At 43.8% G+C, this 24611-nt stretch overlaps 1 protein-coding gene across 5 annotated transcripts in view; it reads right to left on the reverse strand.

Annotated features, from left to right (window-relative positions):
* Positions 1-24611, reverse strand: part of mtmr3 (myotubularin related protein 3) — a 37301-nt gene that overhangs the window by 2320 nt on the left and 10370 nt on the right. For 2 of the 5 annotated variants that reach the window (XM_080433844.1, XM_080433845.1), the window contains exons 5-20: positions 24108-24224; positions 20157-20239; positions 18872-19038; positions 18526-18622; positions 18015-18128; positions 17009-17226; positions 14966-15097; positions 13997-14108; positions 11634-11829; positions 10797-10982; positions 9762-9932; positions 8756-8901; positions 6536-8153; positions 3562-3672; positions 2109-2197; positions 1092-1118 (exon numbers count right to left, since the gene is read on the reverse strand). In XM_080433844.1, the coding sequence (XP_080289970.1) occupies positions 1092-1118; positions 2109-2197; positions 3562-3672; positions 6536-8153; positions 8756-8901; positions 9762-9932; positions 10797-10982; positions 11634-11829; positions 13997-14108; positions 14966-15097; positions 17009-17226; positions 18015-18128; positions 18526-18622; positions 18872-19038; positions 20157-20239; positions 24108-24224 (3584 nt within the window). The remainder of the gene's footprint in view (positions 1-1091; positions 1119-2108; positions 2198-3561; positions 3673-6535; positions 8154-8755; positions 8902-9761; positions 9933-10796; positions 10983-11633; positions 11830-13996; positions 14109-14965; positions 15098-17008; positions 17227-18014; positions 18129-18525; positions 18623-18871; positions 19039-20156; positions 20240-24107; positions 24225-24611) is intronic. The other 3 variants (XM_080433847.1, XM_080433846.1, XM_080433848.1) reach the window with 3 other exon arrangements.

Below are 24611 nucleotides of genomic sequence, written 5' to 3' on the forward strand. Positions count from 1 at the left end.
TCTTAGCTGTGCAATAAATTTAATGTTCAGTCTAAGAACAACAGACATCATCACTGGACAGTGGACAGGAAGGCAAATTGCACTGGAGGCATTGTTGAATTTCTAACAACCATGCTCAGCTTAAGAAAATAAGGCCATGCTACACGCACATACATTTAAACATACACACAGTGGCCCATTCACTTGCCTGTACTTTCCTGAGGAAATTGCTCATTACAAATCTGTCCCCTCAGTATGAATATATAATGAAAAATAAATGAATAAATATCTCTATATAAATATATATAATTCACCCTGCAATTCATGTTTCTTCCTGTGTACAGTAACAAGCTGACTGAGTGGCCTACAGTAGCAACATGCAGTGCTGGTGTGAGATGAGATGCAGTAAGGACTATGTCTAGGGCAGCATGCTGCCTAGTGTCTATGGGAAGGTGGGGTGCTGCTGGTCAGGTGCTATTGCTATATACCGGTAGAGTTGTGGGTGAGGGATAAGCCTATATGATGTTTACTGAAAAATGTATTTATCCATACACATACTAAATGTTTGGGTGTGGTGCATCTACAGTAAGTCATTTGGGAATTATGGCGTGCCCTCTTGTGATTTGGAAATTGCGACAGTCAATGGTTAAATTTGTATTTTGGCGAGTTGGACCCATTAGCCCTGAATTTACAATATGGCCTAACACTTATGTCATTGACATGAAAACAAAAGACAAACAAACAAATGCAAAAAAATAAATTAAATGAGGTAACAGGAAAAGGCCTCAACCAGCCTAGCAAAACCCAATGACAGCAACACCACTGCTGTCAGGTTCAGGACCATTTATACACTGCTGAAACGACAATATTCTGGCCCTGAACTTATCACACTCCAATTACACACACATGCATCTCGTCAAATGCACAGAGCTGCCAACTAAAGCAGAGTGGAGGGCAACCAGCTGCAGCGTGGGGAGCAGTTGAAGGGGTGGACTGGGGACAGGGAGGGTTATGACCGGTGGGAGGGTGTGTCAAACAAACATGTGTAGTGATGCAGGGAGGGGAGGAGGGGAATGACAAGGGAAGGGAGGGACAGGGGAGCCGGATCTCACCAGACCTCCTGGACAGGCTCCCTGCCACTGTAGAGGAGAGGGGTAGAGAATGGATAAGAGCAGCCATCAGAGTGGCCCACACCACACACTAAAACACTCATCCTCATGCCTCATCCCTTACTCTGCTATCACCCATTTAGCAATGCCAGGTTTTGTTAAGCACCAAATACTTTCTGCTGAGCTGAAGTTTCACACATAGGATCATCAAAATATAGTAGGGACAATGCTGGACTGTTAAATTGTTGTCATTTTGGCCTTTGGGGTTTTAATGAGTACTAACAGTAGAGATTCATACTGCACACGTAAACAGTCTGCTTTCTAAAAAAAACTTTAGGAATTGAGGAAATAATTGGAATTCAACAATTCCAATTATGAAATGCTTAGTTAGTTGATATCTCAAAGCTAGCAAGACAAAATCCAGCAAGGCTTCCTGTCTGCAGTAATATATTATTGTCATTAAAAATATTATGAAGGCTGTATGAAACTGTGTCAACCAAGTCACACACATGATTGTAAACAAGCGAGTCTAAAGTGCAGATAGGGCCAAAAGTTTATACAAGTAAGTGAACACCCTCAATGAAGGTTACTACAGTACTACTTCTATCAGTCAATGATTAACCTGACACGCCTCACCTCAAAGAAGACTAAATAAACAGTAGCAATAAGGGAATGCAAATGTCACCTGACTGAAAGTAAATAGCACTATATTCATGTCTTAATCGTGCACCCAAATTAAATGCAATGATAATGTACTTTCATTGACAGAAGTGGCCTGATGTGATATAATGACAAAATCCATTGCCATTTATCCAGCAACTAGGCAAGTCAAGTCTTAAAAATTTGAGGACAAAATATAAACAAAACAATAACAAAAACAAAAAGACACTCATGGAAATCCAGGAAAACAAGGACAAAACAACAAACTTGAAATATTCTTAAACCATAAAAGAAAAGCCATTGATATAGTGATAAGGATGCTCTGAGCTGGCAGCAGGCTGATAAGAGCCCTGCTGTTACCTGCAGTGATGCTTCCTGGTAGCGAGCCAGAATCTACTCTCACAGCCATAGCAGTGGGCTGCCAAATGGTCCGGGTACCAGCGGGTGACCTGCAACATGCAGCCAAATCTCAGTTTACACCTGCTGATCTACTGTGTGGGTCACCAGGCTATACAACCATCAGCTGACATTCTTGGGCCACGTTTAGACGACAACGGTCTCTAGAGAAAACGACAAAGTGCCGTTGCGTTCTCACTTTTTATTCTGCGTTTAGACGGGAGGCGCAACACTGATTGAAAACGCTGTAGTGTGCATGCCAGGTGGCTAGGTGGCGGTGATGCACTGCCAGATAGACCAGTCACGCATACATATTAACCACCTCCGTTCTACTTCCTGTCAAAGCTGTTTGTTTACGTTCACCAATGCCGCGTGGTTCTGCGCAGGGTTGCCAGGTTCTCTTATTATAAGCGAGTTTGGGCTTGTTTTTCTGTAAAATTGCTTGCAAATATTGGTGGTTGCTGTCTTTTGGCCTCGTTTCTAAAGTTTCTTATTTGGGCTCGTTTCCTAATGTTGTTTAAACCGGTGGTTCTCAACCATTTTCTCACAAGATTAATATGTAGGCCTATTTGTCTGCAGAGTAGATCCCCATCTGAAAATATTTTATGCCAGGGACCCAGACAACATTTGTGTTGTTAAAATGTTTCAAACAATATTCCACATTTTTTTAATCGGTTTAAACTAAAGTGCTCATGTAGCCTAGCCCCTGGCCTAGTCGCTTCTTTTGGGCTTTTTGTCATAGACCTGGTTGCTTATTTCCCCAAAAAGCTGGAAACACTGGTTCTGCTGCTCGCTATTGTGAGCCATGACATCACACCTTTTGCGGATTCCTCAATTGCATATTTACACAGAGACGGGACGTGGAGCGTTTTCAAAGATTTCCACTCTGGAAGGTGGTTTCATTTTGTTGCGGATTCAACCCCCGAAAACGCCGTTCCCGTCAAAACGGCACATCTGATATTTTATTTTGCCATTTTCTCTAGAGAGTGTTGTCGTCTAAAGGGGGCCTCGGATAGACTGATACTATAGGGATAGGCAAAGCGACAAGGCTTTTGCAGTAAAGAATACTTCCTTTAATTTGAGTTAGGCAATGGCCTGTTACATAATCACAAAAGTATTCTAGTGTGAAGCATGGCATCAAGTGACCTTTCATCCAAAGCAACTCGTAGTCTCTACAACTGCATACATGCTTAGCGTGTGTACAGTAGCTCCTGTGGGAAGCAACCTCATATTCTCTCTACATTAAGTGCCATGCTTTACCAACTGCACCACCCACCCAGATCCCAAACATTTAGAGATAAAAAAAAAAGACTTTGAGCCAGGTGGCTTGTCTCAAAACAAACACCCCCATTGCTTTGATAATGTTCACTCTGCCCATCCCCAATAAAAGAGCCCCATTCTAGGCTGGTGTGTTTACCTCAGTGTCCTGCTTGTCCACCTGCTCCCAGCTGGCCTCAGAGAAGAGCTCAGTGCTGCAGCGAGACAGACAGTTGTGGTCCATGTGGTACTCAGAGTCTGTCATTGAGGTCTGCAAGGATGAACAGCAGTTGCATTCAAAACATGAATCAAATAGATGGCTAGTACAACACAGGTATAAACTAATGCCAAGTTCGTTTTAAAAGAATGTGCAAAATAACTGGATGTTGTGGACGAGGGCCTTCTTTAGTCAGGCATTGTAATGCCTGACTAAAGGCATACATTTAATTGTAATAATTAGCTCAACATACCCAGGATATCTTTTCTTTATCTGGCTTCACCAACCCTTACAATCGCAATCACACCAAGCACTGGTCACACAAAAGGCAATCTGGGAACCCATCGCCAAATAAAAAGGAAAAACAGCACCCTCTTCTGTTTTTTACTTATTCATTTGGCTCTGGGCGGAGCTGAACGGACGACCCGTGCTCAGGGAAACCGGGGTTTTGGTCTGCCTTCAGCCTTTCACTTCCGGTGGTGCGACTATGTTTTCATTCCCACTAACAATATTTCTCCACGGAACACTAACACCATTTCTCCCAAAGAACATGGATCGTTTTGGTTATAAGCCCACTTGTTTCTATGATGAAAGAGCAATTTAAAATGTTACTAACTTTCCGTGGTTTTGTCGGCTTCGAGGACGCTATTGTTAAATGAGTTTCGGTTTGTTTCCAGTGGGGAACGAACGGCACACACGTAAATCCCGCCCACTACATTTGATTGGATAAAGCGCGGCCTGCTTCCTGATCTGATGGCACGCCCACTTGTAGCCAATGTGCACGGGTTGTCAACAGAACACGGCTACCGACAGATTCAAACGCAGAGCAGAATCTGTTCTGTTGTGAGAGATTACACAAAAGGTGGTTATCAAGCCGGTAAGTCAACTCAACCCACACGTTTAGCTGTGTTGCTCATTCCACGATTGCACAATCCTTACAAGTTATACCTTGTTGTAAATGTTACTAATCAACGATAATGATACAAAATACAATACCAATTGGTATTATTGAAGGGGAGAAATAATCAACCAAAGTTACGTTTCCGAAACCTTTTTTGAGGATTTTATAACCTATATAACATGTTTGCAAACATGGACAATTCTACTGGTAGCAGAGTTTAGAAAATGGAACTATAATAGCAAACTATAATGTTGCAAAAAGGAACACAGTTGCATGGGTCAAATGTAGACTGATGACAATTTGCCAATAATAATCTGAAGAGAACGAGATGAACAAAGTGTGAACAAAATGTGGACAAAGTTGACTTTTTTGCTTCAGGTCTCAGGAGTGGCCATGGGATCAAAAAATAAATAAAAAATGTCTCCATGCGTTGCCTCCTTTTCAAACAAGAACTGATCTTCAATGCATTTATTCAGCACATGTCCAACTGGAAGAGGTAGATAATGTTTTCTTTATATGGTCAGGACCAGAGACTGTTGCAAGAATTCCACAACTTCATAAACTCTAAATAATAAACACCTTCAGTTCACTGTCATCTGATATAAAATGAACTAACCCTAACCCAAAGAACATTGGCAATATTGTTTATACAGATCATCCAGTACGTTTTTCTCTGCCCCCTCTTGTGATCATTGTCAACAATATCATTTCACACACAAGACTAAGTCATTCAACCAACCCCACATGAGAAGAAAATACAACACCAAAGTGTCATTCCATGTTCTACTGCTACAGTCATATACATGCTTAGATGACCATGCTGACAGCCATAGCATTGGTAAGACCACAAGACCTTTAAAAATACAAAATCACTGAACAGCGCAGCACTATCAGAAATAATGTAATATCTAGTCCTGTGGCTTAACACTTTGCTGAGGTGAAAAACAACACCTCCGTTCTCAGATATGTGGGTGGGATTCAGGAATTTATGTAATTAAACTTCCACACAGAGGGCGAGAGACATAAACACTATGCTCCTAAAATGTGAGCTCTTCTAGATACATACACTGGACACTTTGGCCCCTAAATGCTGTAATGAGAACTAAGCATAGACCATTCCTGTGAATTACTGTATTCCTACGAATATAATCAATGAACACCCTATGTCATGTCTGTAACTGCAACACTGTTGCGGATTGTACACTTTATACTATATTTCACGTTTTATGTTGTGTTATGGTGTTGTTCTACGAATGGTGATGCCATTTTCCAAGAGAACTGCTTGGTCAGTAGATGGTGCTTTTATATCGTTAAGTCAAACATAACCTGAAAACAATAGGCGTGGTGCATAAGTTATGATGGCAATGTACCCCAGTAATTAGTGAAACACAGTCATAACCCTGAAAATGTAGGATTAAACTCCAGGATTAACCCTGAAGTTACCTCACTAAGCCCAAATCCTTAAGCGTAGGACAGGCGTACACGTTGACCACAACAGGAGGTTATTTCCATCATGCCAAACCATTCACTAAGCCTGCCAAAATTCAGCTGTACTGCTTTGATTTGTTTACTTACTAGGACAGCAAACTAGGAATAGCTTAAGCAAGATTATCCTCTGCGATTCCTCAATCAGATGGAGGATTATAAAGTGCTAACAGTGTTAACAGTTAATACTGCGCTGACAGGCATGCTTGTCAAGCAATTTGACGTCTTACAATTACCATTGACCATCATGAGGTTTTTGTAACAATTTAAATACAGAGATAGGTCTGGTCTAAGTACCAAGTACCAATCTCTACACTTTCTGTAATGAATAATAGTAGAATGTTAGCATGTCAGGAATGTTGAAACACCATGTAATTCAAATGTGTTAAATTCAAAAGTTATTAATAATCAAGCCAAATCAAGGATGATGTTTTAGCCATAATCATGCTGTTGCCCTTGTTCTGATAACTGGTCAATGTTGCCACTAGAAATTAGATTTCTTCTCAATATCATTCTATTAGGGTTTCTTACCATTTCATCTCCCATGTCTCCATTGATCCTCATTGAGCCGCCATGCTGCTGGTTCTCCAGACGGCTCCACAGCTCCTGCACCTGTTTCTTCAGCGTCTCCACCTCCATCTGGTGGCCGGCCTCGATCTGCCTCAGCCTCTGCTGGATGGCGTCTGTGTGCAGCGTCAGCCCGTCGTCGTCCAGGTGGCTGCGGGACGGCTGCTCGGGGCTGGTGGCAGTCCGGCCCGGCGGGGCGTGGAGACAGCGGTAGTGCTGGGAGCAGGTGCCCCGCGGATGGAGGCTTAGGGAGTTGCAGCTGGCCATGGACACCTGCCTGCTAAGCTGGGTTCGCTCCCCATTTGCCTTCAGCCAGTGATGGCCCCCACCGCAGGTCTCCACGTCTGAGCTCTCACCGTTGTACAGCCCCTCCCTGCTAGGCTCCATGCTTGCAGGATGAAAGGCACTGACAGGGGGGTGCTTGTTGCTGCTGCCCCTATTTAAAGTCCTAGCAACCCCATACTCTGCCTCGGTCTCTAGGCTATTGTCTTTCCCAGGGCAGGTGTGGTGGCTGCCGCCCTCGTTGCAAGGCTGAGGGCCCAGGCATACAGGCAGCGGTTGTGATGAGAGCTCCAGCCTATTGCAGGCCTCTTCAGTCAGAGTCTCTGTGGAACTCTCCATGAGGGAGGGCCTCTTATCAAGCTGCTCCACAGGCTCCGGTATGTCTCTGCCAGACTTTGGGCCAGGGCAGGGATTCTCTGTAGGGTCAGGGCAGGGGTTCTCTATAGGGTCAGGGCAGGGGTTCTCTGTAGGGTCAGGGCAGGGGTTCACTGCAGACCCTGGCTCCTCCTCGGGTGTCCTGTCCCCATAGCCATTAGTCATAGTTCTATGGGCTGTAGACTGCTCTAATTTGACAGCGCACTGATCTGGTGCTACCTGGGCAACACAGTTCTCCAATACCTGCTTCACCAGTTTCTCAGAGATCTGTACCACATCCTGTTCCTCCAGGCCCTCTGACCCCATTGTGGGCAGAGCAGTGGACAAGGGAGGACTAGCTAAAGAGACATTATCCTCCTCATTTAAACCATTCTCTGGATGGTGACCATTGGAGAAGGCTGCTTCCTGTGTTTCAGTCCCATTGACCGTAGCATACTGACCAGCCTCCTCAGTATTAACTTTGTTCAGTGGTTCCGTCTCTCCATTGCTTATACTCTGAGTAGCAGTGGCACCAGGCTCCTTCTGAGAATCTAGACCGGTCTCCTCCTTTGTGGCTTCCTGAAGAATGTTCTCCATCTGACCTTCTGCCACGCCCATCGCCACGGACAGTTCAGCTTCCTCCGCTGCGTCTCCTGCTCCGGGAGAGCCCACGAAGGCTCCCTGCGTGAGGCCAGCCTGTTGGCCCCGGGGCTGAGGGCTGTCCTCTAGCTCAGAGTCGCCTGTTTCCGGGCACGGCTGACCGTTAGATCTCCCATCCAGGTCCCCACCTCCATCGGGCCCCACGGCCATGTTGAGCTCCAGGGAGCGGCGGTGGTCCTGCCACTTTTCATTCAGGCTCGGGTCACTGGAGCGCCGGTTGGGAGGCAGCGAGCTTCCCAGCTCACATGCACTGGGCAAGTTGTCGAAAGACCGAGTCTTCGGACGTCTTTGAGGGGAAGGGGGGGTTGGGGGGAGAGGAATGGAGTCGATTAGCACATGGAAATGAGCTTTCATCATCATACAATGGTTCAGTGTCTGTGAAGCCTCCTGATTCAAACTGCAGCCATGCACATAATCAGTTAATCATTACAGAGTGCTCAGGAGTAAGAGACACAGGGAATGGGGACGGGGGCGTTTAATTGCTCGAGAACACGCTTTAAGGCTGACCTTAAATCTATTTCTCTCGTTTTTAAATAAATGAAGCACTTAACATGCTGGTCAAAATAATACAGAAACTCTGTTTGTGCAAACACAGAGCAAACTATCACCATAAAGAGTGTCACCATGACATGACAAAAAAACATCAAGTTGCCATTGCCACCCTGTTCCTCTTTCATGATGCCATGACGGTCATGAATCATGAGATAAGCAGAACACAAAACAGTCTCAAATTATCCATGACTGCGAGGAAGATGTGGGTTCAGTCAAAGCACAATATATAAACGATCAATGCCAGGGTCCTCTGGACTGTCAGGAGGCCCTCAATCTGGGTTTATCTTACATCAGGAAGGAGGAGGAGGGGGCTCGGTGCCAGCGTGCCAGGCTCACCTGCCCAGGGGTGCGTCCTCGGGGTTGGCACCAGGCACGGGGTAGGGTGCACACGATTCATCGGAGGGGGTGGTGGGGGAAGAGCTGGGCAGGTAGACGGCTGTCCACAGCATCAAGTTACGCACGTGGCACACCGGATGCAGCACCTGCAACAACCAAGAGCTTTATCAGGGATGTGATCAGCCTCGTTCTTTTTACGGACAAAGAGTTCATAAAAAAGGAAGAAGCCCATAACATTCTGCGCTTAATTACAGGTGGGCAATAAAACAACACTGGTACAGTCGGTTAGATCTGAAATGCTAAATTAAAAAAACTATTATAAAAAAAACTATAATATTATAGATTTTCAGATTAATATATTTCATACATCATATATTTATTGGAATACTAGTATAAATGGATGTGAAAGTGAAAGGAAGGAAATACTAGCCTGTAGCACAATACAAACTAAGCAGCCACAAATATGTGTGACCAAAAAGGGTCATAAATCAAGTTTGAGTATAGTTCCAATAACAATCAACCATAAAACGAAACAAACTTGAATTACAACACTCTAGAGGTGACGGTCCTGCCCACATTGAGTATTGGGTCTAAAACCATCTGGGCCCTCAGGCTTTGGGAACGCCCTAAAAATGCCTGAAGCCTGGAGCTGGCAAAATCAGTGTCAGCTTTAAAATTACTTCTTTAAAAAGAAAAACATTTTAACAGATGATCCCCATTGCTTTTACTTTGCCTCATTTTGTTAGTTTACACTTCTGCCTTTAATTCTGATAATGTCTAACATTTTTATTGTTTTTCCTGTTGACTTTTATTTGTTGTTGTACCATTGTTGAGAGAGCACTTTTTGACTTTGTCTAAGAATGTGCAATACAATTGAAGCCTAGTAATTGCTGCAGCAGTCAAAGTATTAGTTTTGGTATCAACACAGTACTGGTGGTAGTACTAGTAATAGAAACAGTGGTATCTGAGAATTCGAGCATTGTTCGAATGTATGGTGTGAACGTACAGTCTCGGAGTGGGTGGAGTAAAGCATGTTCTTCAAGGCGCGGTTGGCTGGTCGCAGCAGCGACCACACAGAACACGTCCTCTCTTGGACATGGCGGTCTTCCCTCTCCTTGCCACCATTACATAGGAAAGTGCCAAACAGACAGGAGTAGGTGTGCTGAACCAGTTTTACCTACAAACAAACACAGACAAACAGACATGTAAGAGCTTGAAAGATACCCCAGGTATGAAAATGAAAAGAGGCAACATTCCCTTGCCAAATACATCAACACAAAACATGGAATTGTTGCCCAACATTGGTGCCAATCTCCAACATAATAAACACTCCACTACTTTGGGTCCTCTAAGCTGATACAGACTTCTGGGTGGGCTAACGGTTTGATTTCTCACTGCTGAGGGTCATGCACTGTATTATGGACTTTTCCATTCAAACGGAGGGGCTGTATGTATGACCGCAACATTCCGGCTCAGTAGGATCGGACATGCAACAGATTTTAGTTACAGAAGTCCGGGTAATGTCCGTTTTGGCTCAAACCGCTGTGTGAATGGACGCACACAGTAATTCTCCAATGTCCGGTGAATTTATATTCAGCGTGTGGACGTGTTGATGACGCTTCTATTGTCTACGGGTGAAACTTTTAATTAGCGGTCGAGTTGGAAATATTCACCGATCGAACATAAACGTCTCTTTACTACTGCAGTAGCCTAATTGTAGACAATGATCTACACCTGACACTTGTCACGCTTCCCTCTGCAGTGCGCACTTGGCTGTATATAGGCTAGAGACCAACGTTCTCTGAAAAATATTGCCTCTGATCCTCGCATCTCCCTCAGGCTGTGCCTGTGTTATATTCACGTGGGAGTAGCTAGTAGTAATATGTGCGTCTACTACCCAGACAACGCCCCTCACCTTATCAAACGGAGTACATTCTCCTGTTGCATGCTACATGTGTGAACGGCCAACACTGGACAATGTCCCGACCTGATTCCCAGGACATTTTCCAGTGTTCATATGATAAAGTGGGTTAACACTCACCAGGAAGGCCTCGTTGAACTCAAAGGAGCAAGGGAACTGTCTCTGCAGCTGGTGAACAGAGTCCAACCACTGTAGGAAGACGGGGCAGCGCTCGTTCACGTCCTCCGAGTTCTCGCCATGGCCACAGCGGTCTGCAAACTTATGGCCAAAGTCTAGCCATTCAGTCTCCACCAAGACCTGGAAACCCTGCAGACACAGCCAGAACCACAAGTTCACCACTTAAGTCTTATATAGCCTACATATACACATCATCATATGATGAATAGTGAAAATATCCAATCTACAAGCTCACAAAGTGTGACGATGCGACGCGTTGTGAGCTCGTAGATCGGCTATTTTGTTTTATGTTCACCTACTGTGTAATTACATGCCCAAAATAGGGATGCCAGGTTGAAAGTGGTTAATTTGCTGAAAATTATTACTTTTTACTTTGACAGAACCTGCCTCAGTGAATGAATAATCTACAAAACCAAAATATAAAGAAATGTCAGGTTAGTTGTGGTAGTTATATGTCCAGAAATATTTTTGTTATTGTGCATTTATGTATCATACATATGCATATGTATGTTATACGTCCAATCATTCGGTCTGCTACACTTGGTATGAATTGCTATATGCTAAATCACACACCAATGTTGTTGTTGTTGTTATATCATTTTATCCACTATGTTGAGGAAGTACAAGAATTCCAATGCCTGCAATATTGCAACAGCTGTATTGCAAACATGTGACAATAAAACAATTAAGTAAGTGTAACATAAAATAAAGTAAAAAAATGTAATGTAATCAAAAAGCTAACTAACATTGTCACTAAACAATGAATGAGTCAGTCAATACCTCAATAGTGCGGTAGAAAGGGTCCAGCAGGAGCTTGGACAGTGCAGCGATCTGAGGCGTGCGGTCCCATCCATCAGAGCAGTGCACCAGGACAGGTCTGTGGTCCCTGTCCACGGCGTTGACCACCAGCAGAGCAGCCTTCAGCAGCAGGGACATGTGCTGCAACCATTTGGTGCTCTCCAGGGCAGACAGCCAGCTGTAGGGCACAGACACCCATCCAAAACGTGTTTGATCATTTTCTGCACTTTACCTGTGTGTGTTTTAACGTGCTCATTCTTTAACGTGTCTTACGCATGTGTCCTTTTAAATGTGTTAATCTTAGTGCAGGTTATATGGTTTGTGTATTGTCTACCATAAGTGTGTTGCATGTCCCTTTCTGAAAATAAAATGTTATAATTTGAGGCAGTCAAATGAACAATAAAAGCTGTGCAAAAATCAGATTTTTTATTTTATACGGAAGGTTTTGGTTCATAGACCTTCTTTGGGCATCATAATATGAGGCTGTAAAATGAAGGCACTAAATCAGACCAAAACATAAGGGACCTTGTTCACCTATGTACTTTGTCCTTCTTGAACTGCGTGTCAATGTTTAACTGATTTTATGTATCTAGGTCTAGAGCACTATTGTGTAATGCATCTATTTATATGTACGGTGTATATTTGAGTGTCTGGAATGGAGATGACCTCGTGGTGAAGGGTTTACATTGTTTTCTGTGTATGCATATGAACTTAACCAATAACAGGACATTGTGTAAATAAAATAAATGGTAAATGGTGAATTTATATAGCTCTTTTATCCAAAGCGCTTTACATAGATTGGGTGACATTCACCCATTCATATACCAATGGCGGAGGAAACCATGCAAGGCACCAACCTGTTCATCGGGAGCAATTAGGGGTTCAGCATCTTGCTCAAGGACACTTCGACACAAACTCTGGGGGAGCCCAGGATCGAACTGGGAACCTCATGGTTCCCATCAGGCCACTCTACCCCTGAGCCACTGTCACTGCCGCCCCACAAAGATCAACTTTTCATCAATCCTGACTTCCCTCGGATTTGTTTGTAAGAACAAAATGTGTGCGTAAGGGCCGTTTATAAATGAGGCCAGTGCATATAGTACACTACATCCTAGTTTACACACATTTATTGGATCACACAACCACATACTCACAAAGGCCCCGGTCTCTTCACTAAGACACAATCTCATTATGAGATCAAGCATTAAGGAGCAGGATGTTTGAGCACGCTCCAAGTCACAAGTATTCTCCCGTTGACTTTATCTGCTAACCCACTGCTTGGAGATGCTACAGTCTATATTATTTTAGAGTGCTTTCAATAGCTTTTGATCTGAGGGTGGGCTTTTAGATTCAATTACAGATCATTGTGCAATTGAATCTGGTACAGTACAAATGGAAAGACATGCCTTTTAGTCTGGGACCTTGCCAAGCCTCCCAAATCGGGCACAGATGTACAACAGAGGCCAAAACACAGCTGATTGTGATTGTTACAGTTACTAAAACCATGGGTTGGAGCGTTTGGGATCATGCATCCAGGTTGTACAGTTATGACTCAAAGTTGGGCTCATAGGGCAGTGGCTCTTAAAGTGGGACTGGGGACCCCGAGGAGTCCTTGAGGTGGTTCCAAGGGGTCCCCAGCTAAATGATTGATAGTTAGGAACCAAATTGACCCTAAGAGGTATGCAACTCTGAGAGTGTACAAATGGAACCAAATGGATACTTTGGGTACCATTTGTACACACTCAGAGTTATGGGGGTCCGTTGCCCAATGCTGGAGGCTCTTTAAATTAAAACGTTTGAGAACCACTGTCATAAGTTAGCTGGAAGAGGCTAGAGTTCTGAACAGGCCTTAAAATTAAGGCCCGGCCCTAACAATTACCATACTTTTAGGCCAGAAAAACCTGAAAAAGGTGTCATTATGTGCTTAATGTCCTCAAAGTCACGCACCCAACAAGCTTTGAACTGAGCAGATTGGAACTTCTGTTCCAGAGACAATGGTCAAAACATCTTTAAAACGGCCACTTTCACCGATTTTCGAGCGCCGTTTTCCTTTAATAACACAGGCTAGGACGGTCGGACGGCGACAAACTAGACACCCGTGTAAAGTTCATTTTGAGCTGCATCCAACATTTCCGTTGGCCTTCCCATTAGGCCACTAGGGGCAGTTGAAATTTCTTTTTTGGGGGTAATAGATTTTTTTTCTTTTCTTCACCGAACCCGAGGCTCGGCCCGGCCCGACTAATTGGCATAGATTTTGGACCGGGCCCGGCCCGAAAACGTCGGGTTGGGTTCGGGCAGAATTTGAGAACTCTAAAAGAGGCACCGCTGGAGGGCAGGACACTCACTTGGCTGGGTCAGGCATCTGGGTGCAGAGGAAACGAAGGGACTGGAAACTCTTGCGGATGGAGTGGATGTTGGCCATGCCCATGAACACCACCTCGCAGTTAGGATAGTACTCTGGACCAGGGAGGAAGACAGCATTAGTTGAAGCCGTTATCCTAATGGAATTTGCATGCATTAGTATTTATCAGGGATGCGAGTGTCCTGGTCAACAGGACATTCCACTGGTGATTTAAACGAAAGCGATTCACTATGCTTAAACATCAACATAATGAAACACTGCACCGCTACCTTTGTACTGTAGTTGTTTCAGTCACCCACATCTTTTCAGAAGCATTGAGCAAGACGTGCTACTCTCTTAGCTTGATTGATTGATTTAAACATTTATTTGAAATATGAGTGTACGATTCATAAAAATATACACTACACACATCAAATACAAAAGGATAAAAACACTATAAAGCCCAGCGGCGAGTTTCCATTGTGGTCTTTTAAATACATATCTAAAAATGTTTTCTAAATGCTAACAGTATGTTGCTAACAGTGGTGCTCCATCTTTTTCATGTCAAGGACCCCCAAAATTATATGTATTTGGCCGCGGACCCCCATCTCAAAATATTTTGTTCCAGGGATCTCCAGAAGCAAATATTGGAGTTAAAAATGTTCGCTATAAAAAACATTCAAAGATTTGCACAACTTTTCACGATTTTTCAAAAAATTGCAGATCTACAAGCTCATAGCGCAGCACTCGGTGCCACGCTATGAGCTTGTATATCCGCTATTTTTGAATAGCCAAATAAATCTAAAATGACACAGATGCTTTGCCGGTCTTAATGGATTAAATTGTTATAATTTCTGGTGAGTGACACTGTTGTAAGACAGTATAAATTGTCATTCCCTCTCCAGGAGAATAATAAAACACTATTTGACATCATTCTGTGCATGTTCAAACCCGCAAGTTAAGAAGCACCAACCTGGGCACTCGCAGCCTCCTCCCTTTGCCCTGTTGGCCACGGCCGCAGCATACGACCTGGCATCCAGTATGAGCAACTTGTGGGGCTGAATGGCCAACGTCTCCACCTCCGAGCTGTGGGTCAAGGAGGATTCTAGAACAGAAAACAGTGGCAGGATGAAAACACTGCAAAGTGGGATGCATCAAAATGCAGTATATTCTTTATTGTACCTATACAAACATTGTCCTATTAACACATTAACCGCCAAGAACGTAGTCCTACGGTCCGTTAAATCCAACTGTTAAGCGCCGAGACCGTAGCCCTACGGTCCACGGTCTTTTCGCGCTATTCACTTCCGGGTTCACTTTCGGATTTTTTTTGATCCACTTCCGTTTCCGGTTTGATGACCGGAAATAGAATTATTTGGGATCCGGTTTTGACGATCACGCCCGCTCCCATTCTACAGACGAAACTGAAACTCAATTCTCTTCCTGTAGTTTTTTCTCCTCGCATTTCACTGTTTAACGTAATCCGCTCTAACTACAACATGGATGCCCCGTTTGACACGCGATCTTCACTGGGAGATACAGGGAGATCTCGCGGATGTAAACAGACCGTGTAGAACTCAATCTTAAGGATTTTAACAAGATCTATGGCGACATGAAAAAAACAAAAAAACAACAAAAACACCTTGGCACTGGTGAGTACATTATGAGATTAACCTCTGGCGGTCGATGTGTTAACCGTATGCTCCAGACCAGTTCTTCTACACATTCTATATCTTAGGCTACAACAGCTGTTGTAAATTCAGTTTCTAGATCAACATTGCTGATAACAATAAAGGAATACAAAAGACAACAGGGAGAGAGACAAGGGTTACAATGATGGTTAAAAGGAATTGTTTTTAATATATAATTTAGGCTATTTGGAATGGAATTAAAGACATGGCACTTGAGACTTGGAGACCTTCAACATCAAACATTGCGAAAGGAAATGAGACGTCTGTAATATCCATTTGAGATTCCACATGACATATGGAATGTTGTGAATGATACTGTATCTGTGCGTGTGCGTGTGCGTGTGCGTGTGTGTGTGTGTGTGTGTGTGTGTGTGTGTGTGCCTGTGTGTTTTTGAGAGAAGATTGTGTGCACATCTTGTATTTAGGCCAGGTGCTGGACATCAAGGAGAAGATAAAAACATCCACACACAGTTTTTAAGCTCCAAAAACTTTTTGGGCGCTTAAAAACAGTGTGCAGATGTTTTTATCTTCTCCCCGTTTGTTTTTGAGCCTGCTCCCTCTGACAACAGCTCTCTATCAGACAGGCCCTGACAGGTTACATTGCTGAACAGTGTCTGCTGCAACTCTAAGCAGATAGCAAGACTTCGGCTGAAAATATGTGTCTACTCTGTGTCAATGCACAGGCTTGTCTTCAGCAGGAAGTATTGTGTACATGATGTGTTGGTAGGTGCATGTTGTGACACAATGGGTGAGCATGAGCCTGTCAGTGCCGCTGGTTTAGTATGCACCTTTATGTAGTGTGTGTGTGTGTGTGTGTGTGTGTGTGTGTGTGTGTGTGTGTGTGTGTGTGTGTGTGTGTGTGTGTGTGTGTGTGTGTGTGTGTGTGTGTGTGTGTGTGAGAGAGAGAATCTCCTACCACCTTTTGATTTCCTACCACCTTTTGATCTCCTACCACCTTTTCAACTGCCATTCAACTTTTGTTTTATTCCCTGGCCTCCTGCAGCCTTTTTAACTTTTTATTCTCTGTATTGTCTTATTAAAGTTGTTTTGTTTTATTTTGCTCTTCTTAGTTAACATGTAAAGCGACTTTGGGTATTCAGAAAAGCGCTATATAAATACCAGGTATTATTATTATTATTAGAATGCAAACAGTATCAGGCATGTCTGTGCAATTTGGATTTTGCATGTACCGGTACATATGTATATAGGATGTACATATGTGAGAGGAAGCACTTAAAAGAAAATAACTGCCCATATTATGTAGTGGCATTGCTTTAATGCATATGTGTATACTATAAGTAAGCATGTGTGAGTCAGACACTCACCAAAATCTGTGTCAGGCAGCTCAGTGCCATTGATGTAGGTACCATTGGTACCGTTGGTACCATTGGTACCATTGGTCAGGTGTTTGCGGGAGCTGCCGTCCACGGCGCAGGCCTTGGCGATGGACTGAACCAGGTGCTCGTCGTCGGCGTTCCTCCAGCCCCACCAGCTCACCTCGGGTTGGCCACAACGGGCGATCACTGCTCCCGTGCTCTGGTGCCTGGAGGAGAGAGAGAGAGAGAGAGAGGCCATGAGACAGTCAGCGACAACAGTCTCTAATGTCTGCAGGGAGTTTACATCAGAGTTGAAATGTAATTCCAGAATGAAAGTATAGTTTTGTTGCTTATGGGGCCTGATGCTATGGCAACACACTTAGATGTGGGTTAGGTCTGTATGATATGGCCTAAAGGTTACATTCCTTCCCTAGTAACAGAAAGCCCTCCACAGTGCTGGGAACCCTTCTGTTGCCGTGTAGTGTATTATAGTGGTAAACAACTTTTAGAAGAGTTTAATCCACATTTTAAGGAATTCACTATTTAGTAATGGAGGACACTCACTGATAGTGATGTGTGGATCTATCTGAAACCTGCGGGACCCGCAAGTTTATCAATATTGAAATAGCCTGCCTACAGCCTATTTTTCCGTCACTTACCAGGGTCAAGCAGGCACTCTGCTTTGACTTTGGTCATTCTTAGTGACTACTAACATCCATAATTTAGGACTTAGGACAATTTATGACTTTTCGCCACGATTTTATTGTATTATTTAGCAGTTTGGTAGATCGGATCTTGAAAAAGAACCCGACCCGTGCATCACTACAAGTGATGCTCTCTTTAAGGTTTAAAATAAAACTACAGGGTTTCTTTTTATTATTGTTTTCCCATTTAAGTTTAAGGTAATGATTTCTTCTTTATGCCAATAATGAATAATAACACATTTTGGTATGAAGATCTTCACCCAAAGCCAAGGTCATAACAGCTGAAGGGGAGAGACAAAACACAGACAGACCTGTAAACCACAGCAGGGAATCTCTTCCAGGAGCGGAAGGCAGCCACATTCTCCAGCTCCTTGTCAGTGATCCACGCTGGCACTAGGAGCTGCTGAGGATAGCTGGAACATAGCCTGGCAGAGCCAAGGGGGGGTGGAGGGGTCACAGAGAAAGATAGGGAAGGAAGGAAGGTTAAAAAAAAGAGAAACAGGGAAGTGAAAGAGAACAAACTGGGTGGAGAGTAAGCGAAGGCCACAAGGCTGTGTGATGCCTTCACGAGGCCTCTGTCCACGGACACCTAATCCTGGGCTGGGCCCTTATCTCTACAGGGCTCAGAACCGGCAGAGCACAATACAAACAACCACCCACTGTCTTAACACACACACTGTCTGACCCTGTGCTGTGTGCCAGCAAAAACACAGGGGCCGGGGATCACTCTCCTAGCCGGGGAGTGAGTGCGCGTAATCAGTGCAGCGGGATAGGATAGGGGGGACAGACGGACGAGCGCTGATTGAAGACATGGGCTAATACCTGAACTTGCTGTTGATGTCTGAAATCCTCCAGGCGTTTTGGGTGTCGAAGCCCATCCTCTCCACCTCGTTCTTGAACCAGGAGGTCACGTGTTCGCCTGCAGCGCAGAGGAGATGATGGATAAGACCAAAGCAGAGCAAGGTTATCTGAGGACTTGCAAGGGTGTGGGGGACGGGGGCGGGAGCGGGGGTGGGGTGACCAAGACGGAAAGGAAACATAGGCCGAGATGGAGGGAGGTAGAGATACAGACTGATACAGACAGACTGACACAGAGAGAGAAAAAAAAAGGCAGGGTGAGATCATAAGATAAGGGGGGTGACGGAGAGAGAGAGATAAGGCAGTGCACCTGGTCTACACAGTTCTCCATGCTGCTCCTTCTCCCCAGCATACTCCTCCATGCAGTAGGCATGGAAAGCAAAAGAGAAGAGGTCCTCCAGACGAGAGGGAGGGCGCACTACGGGTGACAGGCGCTTCAGCCACTCCTGACACTGCTCAAAGGTGGGGAACTGACACCTGGGTCGAAGAGGAAGTCACACAAAAGGTTGTCATCAAAACGTTTGCAAGAATAAAATCATTAGCAGTAGGGCTGAACACACTTGTAAAATGTCTATCAGCAATTTAACCCATTAAGACCTGAGGCGATTTTTTTTTTCTCTTCCAAATCCTAACAGTTTTTTGAAAAAAATCTAAACATTTTTCAAAAATAGCAGATCTACAAGCTCATAGCGCGGCACTCGGTGCCGCACTATGAGCTTGTATATCTGCTATTTTTGAATAGCCAAAGAAATCTAAAGTGACACAGATGCGTTCCAGGTCTTAATGGGTTAAGTTCAAATATGCCAAATTCGTATCTGCAAAGATGTATGTTTAAGGAAAGCATGACATGCCGAGTAGTACCTTCTGCAGCAAAGACACTCATGGGACAGTTCAGCACACAGTGACACTTTAGCTTACCTTTTTACTCTTGAAGCTTAGATGTAGCTCTCTACCCCTATCCATCTGTCCTGTGTGTCAGCCTTGGGGCTGACAACCATTATCAACCCTGGAATTGCTTTGACATATTGCCCTCTGTCCTTTTTAACTGCCCTCACCTGGGGGCAAATAAGGCTGGGTATGTGATAAACGTATGGCTCTTTTCGACTACGATGAGTAACCCAGAATCCTCGATAACCTGAAACTTTCCAGAACCTCTGAAGTTTTGTAATTGTTGTTGGTTTTCATTTCCTTTATAACCAGAACTACCCCTGGAGGGGGAGCTAGGTCATAATGATAACGCATTGCAATGCAATGCATCCATCCATCAGGTTGTTCAGGTTTGTGGCTGTCTGTCGTCCGGCCATCACAGATAGACAAGCGACTTTATTTATATAGATTTATATTTATTTACACACACACACACACACACACACACACACACACACACACACACACACACACACACACACACACACACACACACACACACACACACACACACACACACACACACACACACACACACACACACACACACACACACACACACACACACACACACACACACACACACACACACACACACACACACACAACACACACACACACACACACACACAGTATGTACAGTACATAATTTCTCTCACTGATCCTACCTGACAACTTTACAGTCCTTGCAGGTGACATGGAGCTGGAACATATCACGACACTCTGCGCTCTCTATGAGCTGAAGAGGTACCTGGGAGTACAAGAAAAGAACAGAGATCAACTTAAAGTCACAGTCTGATATAGAGACCCAAGTCAGCAGGCCAACTTTTTCCTGATATAGAGACCCAAGTCAGCAGGCAAACTTTTTCCTTTACACGGATGAAACATACAGGTGTCACGGGTGCAGATTGGTGGATACTGGATAATACAGTATATAGACTGTAACAGAAATTCACTGGTTTAAGCCCTACAACAGCCTGTCCACGTGTGCTTATCCTATCGAGGTATACTTAAGTAAATCACCAAGCAATTTACCTGCTTGCTTGTAAGCTGCTAAATGTGGCTACATGCCATACGTTTTAACATGTGCTTAATATCCTCCCTTGCAGAGGGACACCTGAAAACAACTAGGCTGCAAATGTATCAACAACCAGCCAAATGCATGCAGTTTGTCCAGGCAGCATGAAACCCATAACCACAAACGCAAGTTAGTAGTGGTCTATTCTTGATGTACTTGAAACTGAAAGATGCACTGCAAATCACCATCATGCCAAGAATCAGTATGTAATGCTTTTCCAACATGACCTCAATAGCACAGTTTGCATCATGCTGCCAACAATTGGTAGATGCAAACCAGTCATACAGGTTACTTGTGAAGGCAAACTGGGCATTTCCATGGAAGGTTATGTAACTCAGCATCTCCCTGAACACTCAATAAACATAAGATTATCTGTTCCTAAAAACAAACACTAAACACAGGATCCGGTAGAGTTAATCTGTATTATCATGTTAATGATATTTTCTAGGCAAATTCTATCCAAAGTACTGACCGGCAATGTGCTTACGACTCGTGAGCATATTTTGAATACTGCAGGGAAATAGCAAGACTACTTTTACTAAGCCCCGCTAACTAACGCTAGCTAATAAAAGCAGTTCTTGACACACAGTCCAAAGCCATGCAAGATGCACAGGCTGTCATCAGCACGTTGAAACACAAAAGGGTGAAAACAATTCTACGCAAACTGGATTTAAGCTTACAAAACTTTATTGCAACGACTTGACCAACAAGGTATCTCTTGAGTAATTTTCTTGTGAGCCTGTCCAGCTGTTACAATAATGTATATAGAGATAGCACCTTGTGTTGTGTGGGTGCATTTTTGCTTTCGTGTTTCAAGTCTTTTATCCAGCTCATTTACCTCGGGTTGGGGAGTGCACACTTCTACTGCTCTACTCATCAGCAGGTTAACAAGATGGCCACAAACACACACACGCTGTTAACCACCCCACGCTGTGCAAAGACGCTAGGTACTTACTGACACCTCACAACAACAATTTTGCTATCCGAAAAACAAAAACAGAAGGAACAATTACAACATTTTACTTGACCTTTATTTATACAGATGTGAAATCCCTTTGAGATACAAGATCTCTTTAACTAGGGAGCACATAAATGTGCTACGTTAAAACTGGGCATGACTGTGTGACTGGGCTTGCTGCTGCTGACTAAACACACACACACACACACACACACACATTCCTGGCGTTCTTACATCCCGCGGAAGTTTTAATTCATACTCTAATCTACATCCCTGATCTAGCTGCTGCCAAAATTCCTGGGCTGCTTGTTAACAGGGCTTCGATGCTCGTCCTGCCCTATCCACATTCTCTAACACGCCCTCAATAGCACACACATACACATACACACACACACACACACACACACTTTTCTATCTCTCATCCTCTCTCTCTCCTCCCACACCCTCTGGCAGATTGCTGAGCACCAAAACTGCTGCCATGTGATGCAAACGCTTCACCATGTCATCATGAAATGTGTGAGGAGAACACTGACTCTGTTTCTGTTTGATGTGAATAAAGCCTAGAACTAGGGCCTCATTCAGGTCCAATTAACCCTGGTAACACGTGACCTGCTGACAGCACATGACAGCTGTGCGTGTCATGTGCAACTAGCAGAAAATAGAAATACACTTTAAGATCTAGCTTGTTGAGCATTCAATGCGAGGAGGACTTTTGGGCCTGTACGCATATTAATGAAAACATGTATCCTAACTGCGTGCCATAACTTAAAGGTTACTCATGTTTGATGTGCTCTACACACAATTTAGTACCTACTGCCAAGTGGTCTGTAATTCCCACAAGAAGAGGGTTTCCATTCTCCAAAAGTTGCCCTAAGTCAGACTCTAGAAATGAGTATTGACTCTTTGCCCTGCCATGAACGCGTTAAAGGGATATTTCACTTTCAAAAAAACTTTTGGTCATTTTATCGTCTACTCAGGCTTTTGTGAGCCCCCCAGACCGTTTTTAAGTTGCTTGATTCAGTATTTAGATATTTGATATTCATTTTATCAGACACGCCCCCTTCCTATACAAACCCATTATAACTTCAAACTCAATTTTTAACATGTAAACATGTAAAAATGGAGTTTGAAGTTATAATGGGTTTGTATAGGAAGGGGGCGTGTCTGATAAAATGATTATCAAATCTAAATACTAAATACTGAATCAAGCAACTTAAAAGCGGTCTGGGGGGCTCACAAAAGCCTGAGTAGACGATAAAATTACCAAAGTTTTTTTTTAACACGTCGAATTCCCCAGCCTGCCAACGACGAGTTTGGACGAGTTTTTGTTTTCAGTGGTTTTCCACTAGATGGCGCTGTTACCTATCCTATGGATGATGCTTTCACCACCTGATGATGACAGACCCGGAAATGACGTCATTTAAAAAAATAAAAGCTTGTTTACTTCCTGTTAGGGAAGGGTTTACTGCGAGATGTCCGTTCCGCCTGCTTTACGGCTAAACAAGCCTCATTGAAACGGCCATAGTTCTTGAATGGAGGATCACGACCAGACAATCTTTCCCCCCCTCTACTACGACGACCCCGTGCGTGCAATGAGCTGATGTCCATGAGGACGGCGCTCAAGGATAATATTCCATGATTTTTCAAAGGTACAGTAAAATCACAGTTTTTGCTGGCAGCAGTGGCACACTCTTACACTATTACTCTGGCAGAGTTTTAAGAGAAGCATAATAACAAAAACTGATGCTTCAGCCTCTAAGTCAATGTTTGCTACTTATAGATCACACAAAATATCACAACACCAAACTACGCGGTAACAGTGCGACTCAGAGGGAAACTCTGCAACAGTGCGACTCAGAGGTAAATGAAATAGCCGCCTTTCTTGTGAAAAGGGGAAATACACTCTACTGACTGAGAACACGTTGTGATGAAAGAGAAGGTTTTTCAGAGTGACCAGACGTGGTGGATAACAAAGCCACCCTCTTTTTGACACAGTGAGAAGGGGGGGAGGTCGTGACTCTCCTCTATCCCCAGCGGAACTACTGCAACCATAGCAACGGTAAGTGGGGGAAAAAAGGCAGACCAGCAACTCGTCTTTTAAAAAGCAACTAAAAATGCAAAGAAGAACAGACTGATGAACACGGTCATGCCTTTAACTATCAGCATGTCCAGCTGTGAATGCCCTGCACCCTCTCCATACAGGAAGGTCACTTTGATCCTGGTTCCAGCCCTGTCCCTTCATAATATATATATATAATAATAATCTCGGCTACATTGAAAATGAGGGCCTGCCCCTCAACTGTACTCCGAGCTGAAATAAAGGTTATGATGATGAATACGTCCATGCACCAGGTCAGGTAAATTGTCTAAAGGGAATTGTGGCTAAATTCACCAGCCACATTCACCCGTTGCATGAGAACTCCACATTTTCAGCAGAACAGCTCTTCAAGATGTCTTCTCTTAAAAACCAAGTGGAGGAGATCAAATTTACCAATATTTGGCTGACAGCTGGTGGTGTAATTCCTTCAGTTCATCCTATACATTAATGAGTCGAGTTAAAATACCTTTTCTCTGACAACTTACATTGACAATGGATTCTTTGAACTTGATGTGTAAGCGATAGCTGGACATAGCGATGATGGCATCCTCTGCCCTTCCCACATATTCTGTGAACTCTCCATGCAGCTCAGGAAAGGGCACCTACGTAACACAGCAGACAGAAAGAACATTTCAAAGGGCACACATCCATCCATGCCTTTATATACAATGAGAATGAAGCAACGGTATAGGGGGAAGGAATACAGAAAAGGGAAATATAACATCAAACTGTAAATGGAAAATGCAAATAACTGGCATCAATTTTACTTATTTATTATTAGGGCTGATAGGACAAACTTCCCGTTCCAAAATGTATTTTTATTTTATTTTATGGAGATTAGGCAGGGCACTCCACTTAGAATTGATTCCCATTCGAGGCAGTGACTGAAATTAACGTGTATAGAGCTCAGACCTGGTCTTAGAGGTTATATACTCTAAGCTAATCAACTGAAGAGACACCACACCCACATATTGACCCATAACTGCAAA

Source organism: Gymnoscopelus braueri, assembly GCF_963280865.1.
Source record: "Gymnoscopelus braueri genome assembly, chromosome: 7".
Classification (NCBI taxonomy): Eukaryota; Metazoa; Chordata; class Actinopteri; order Myctophiformes; family Myctophidae; genus Gymnoscopelus; species Gymnoscopelus braueri.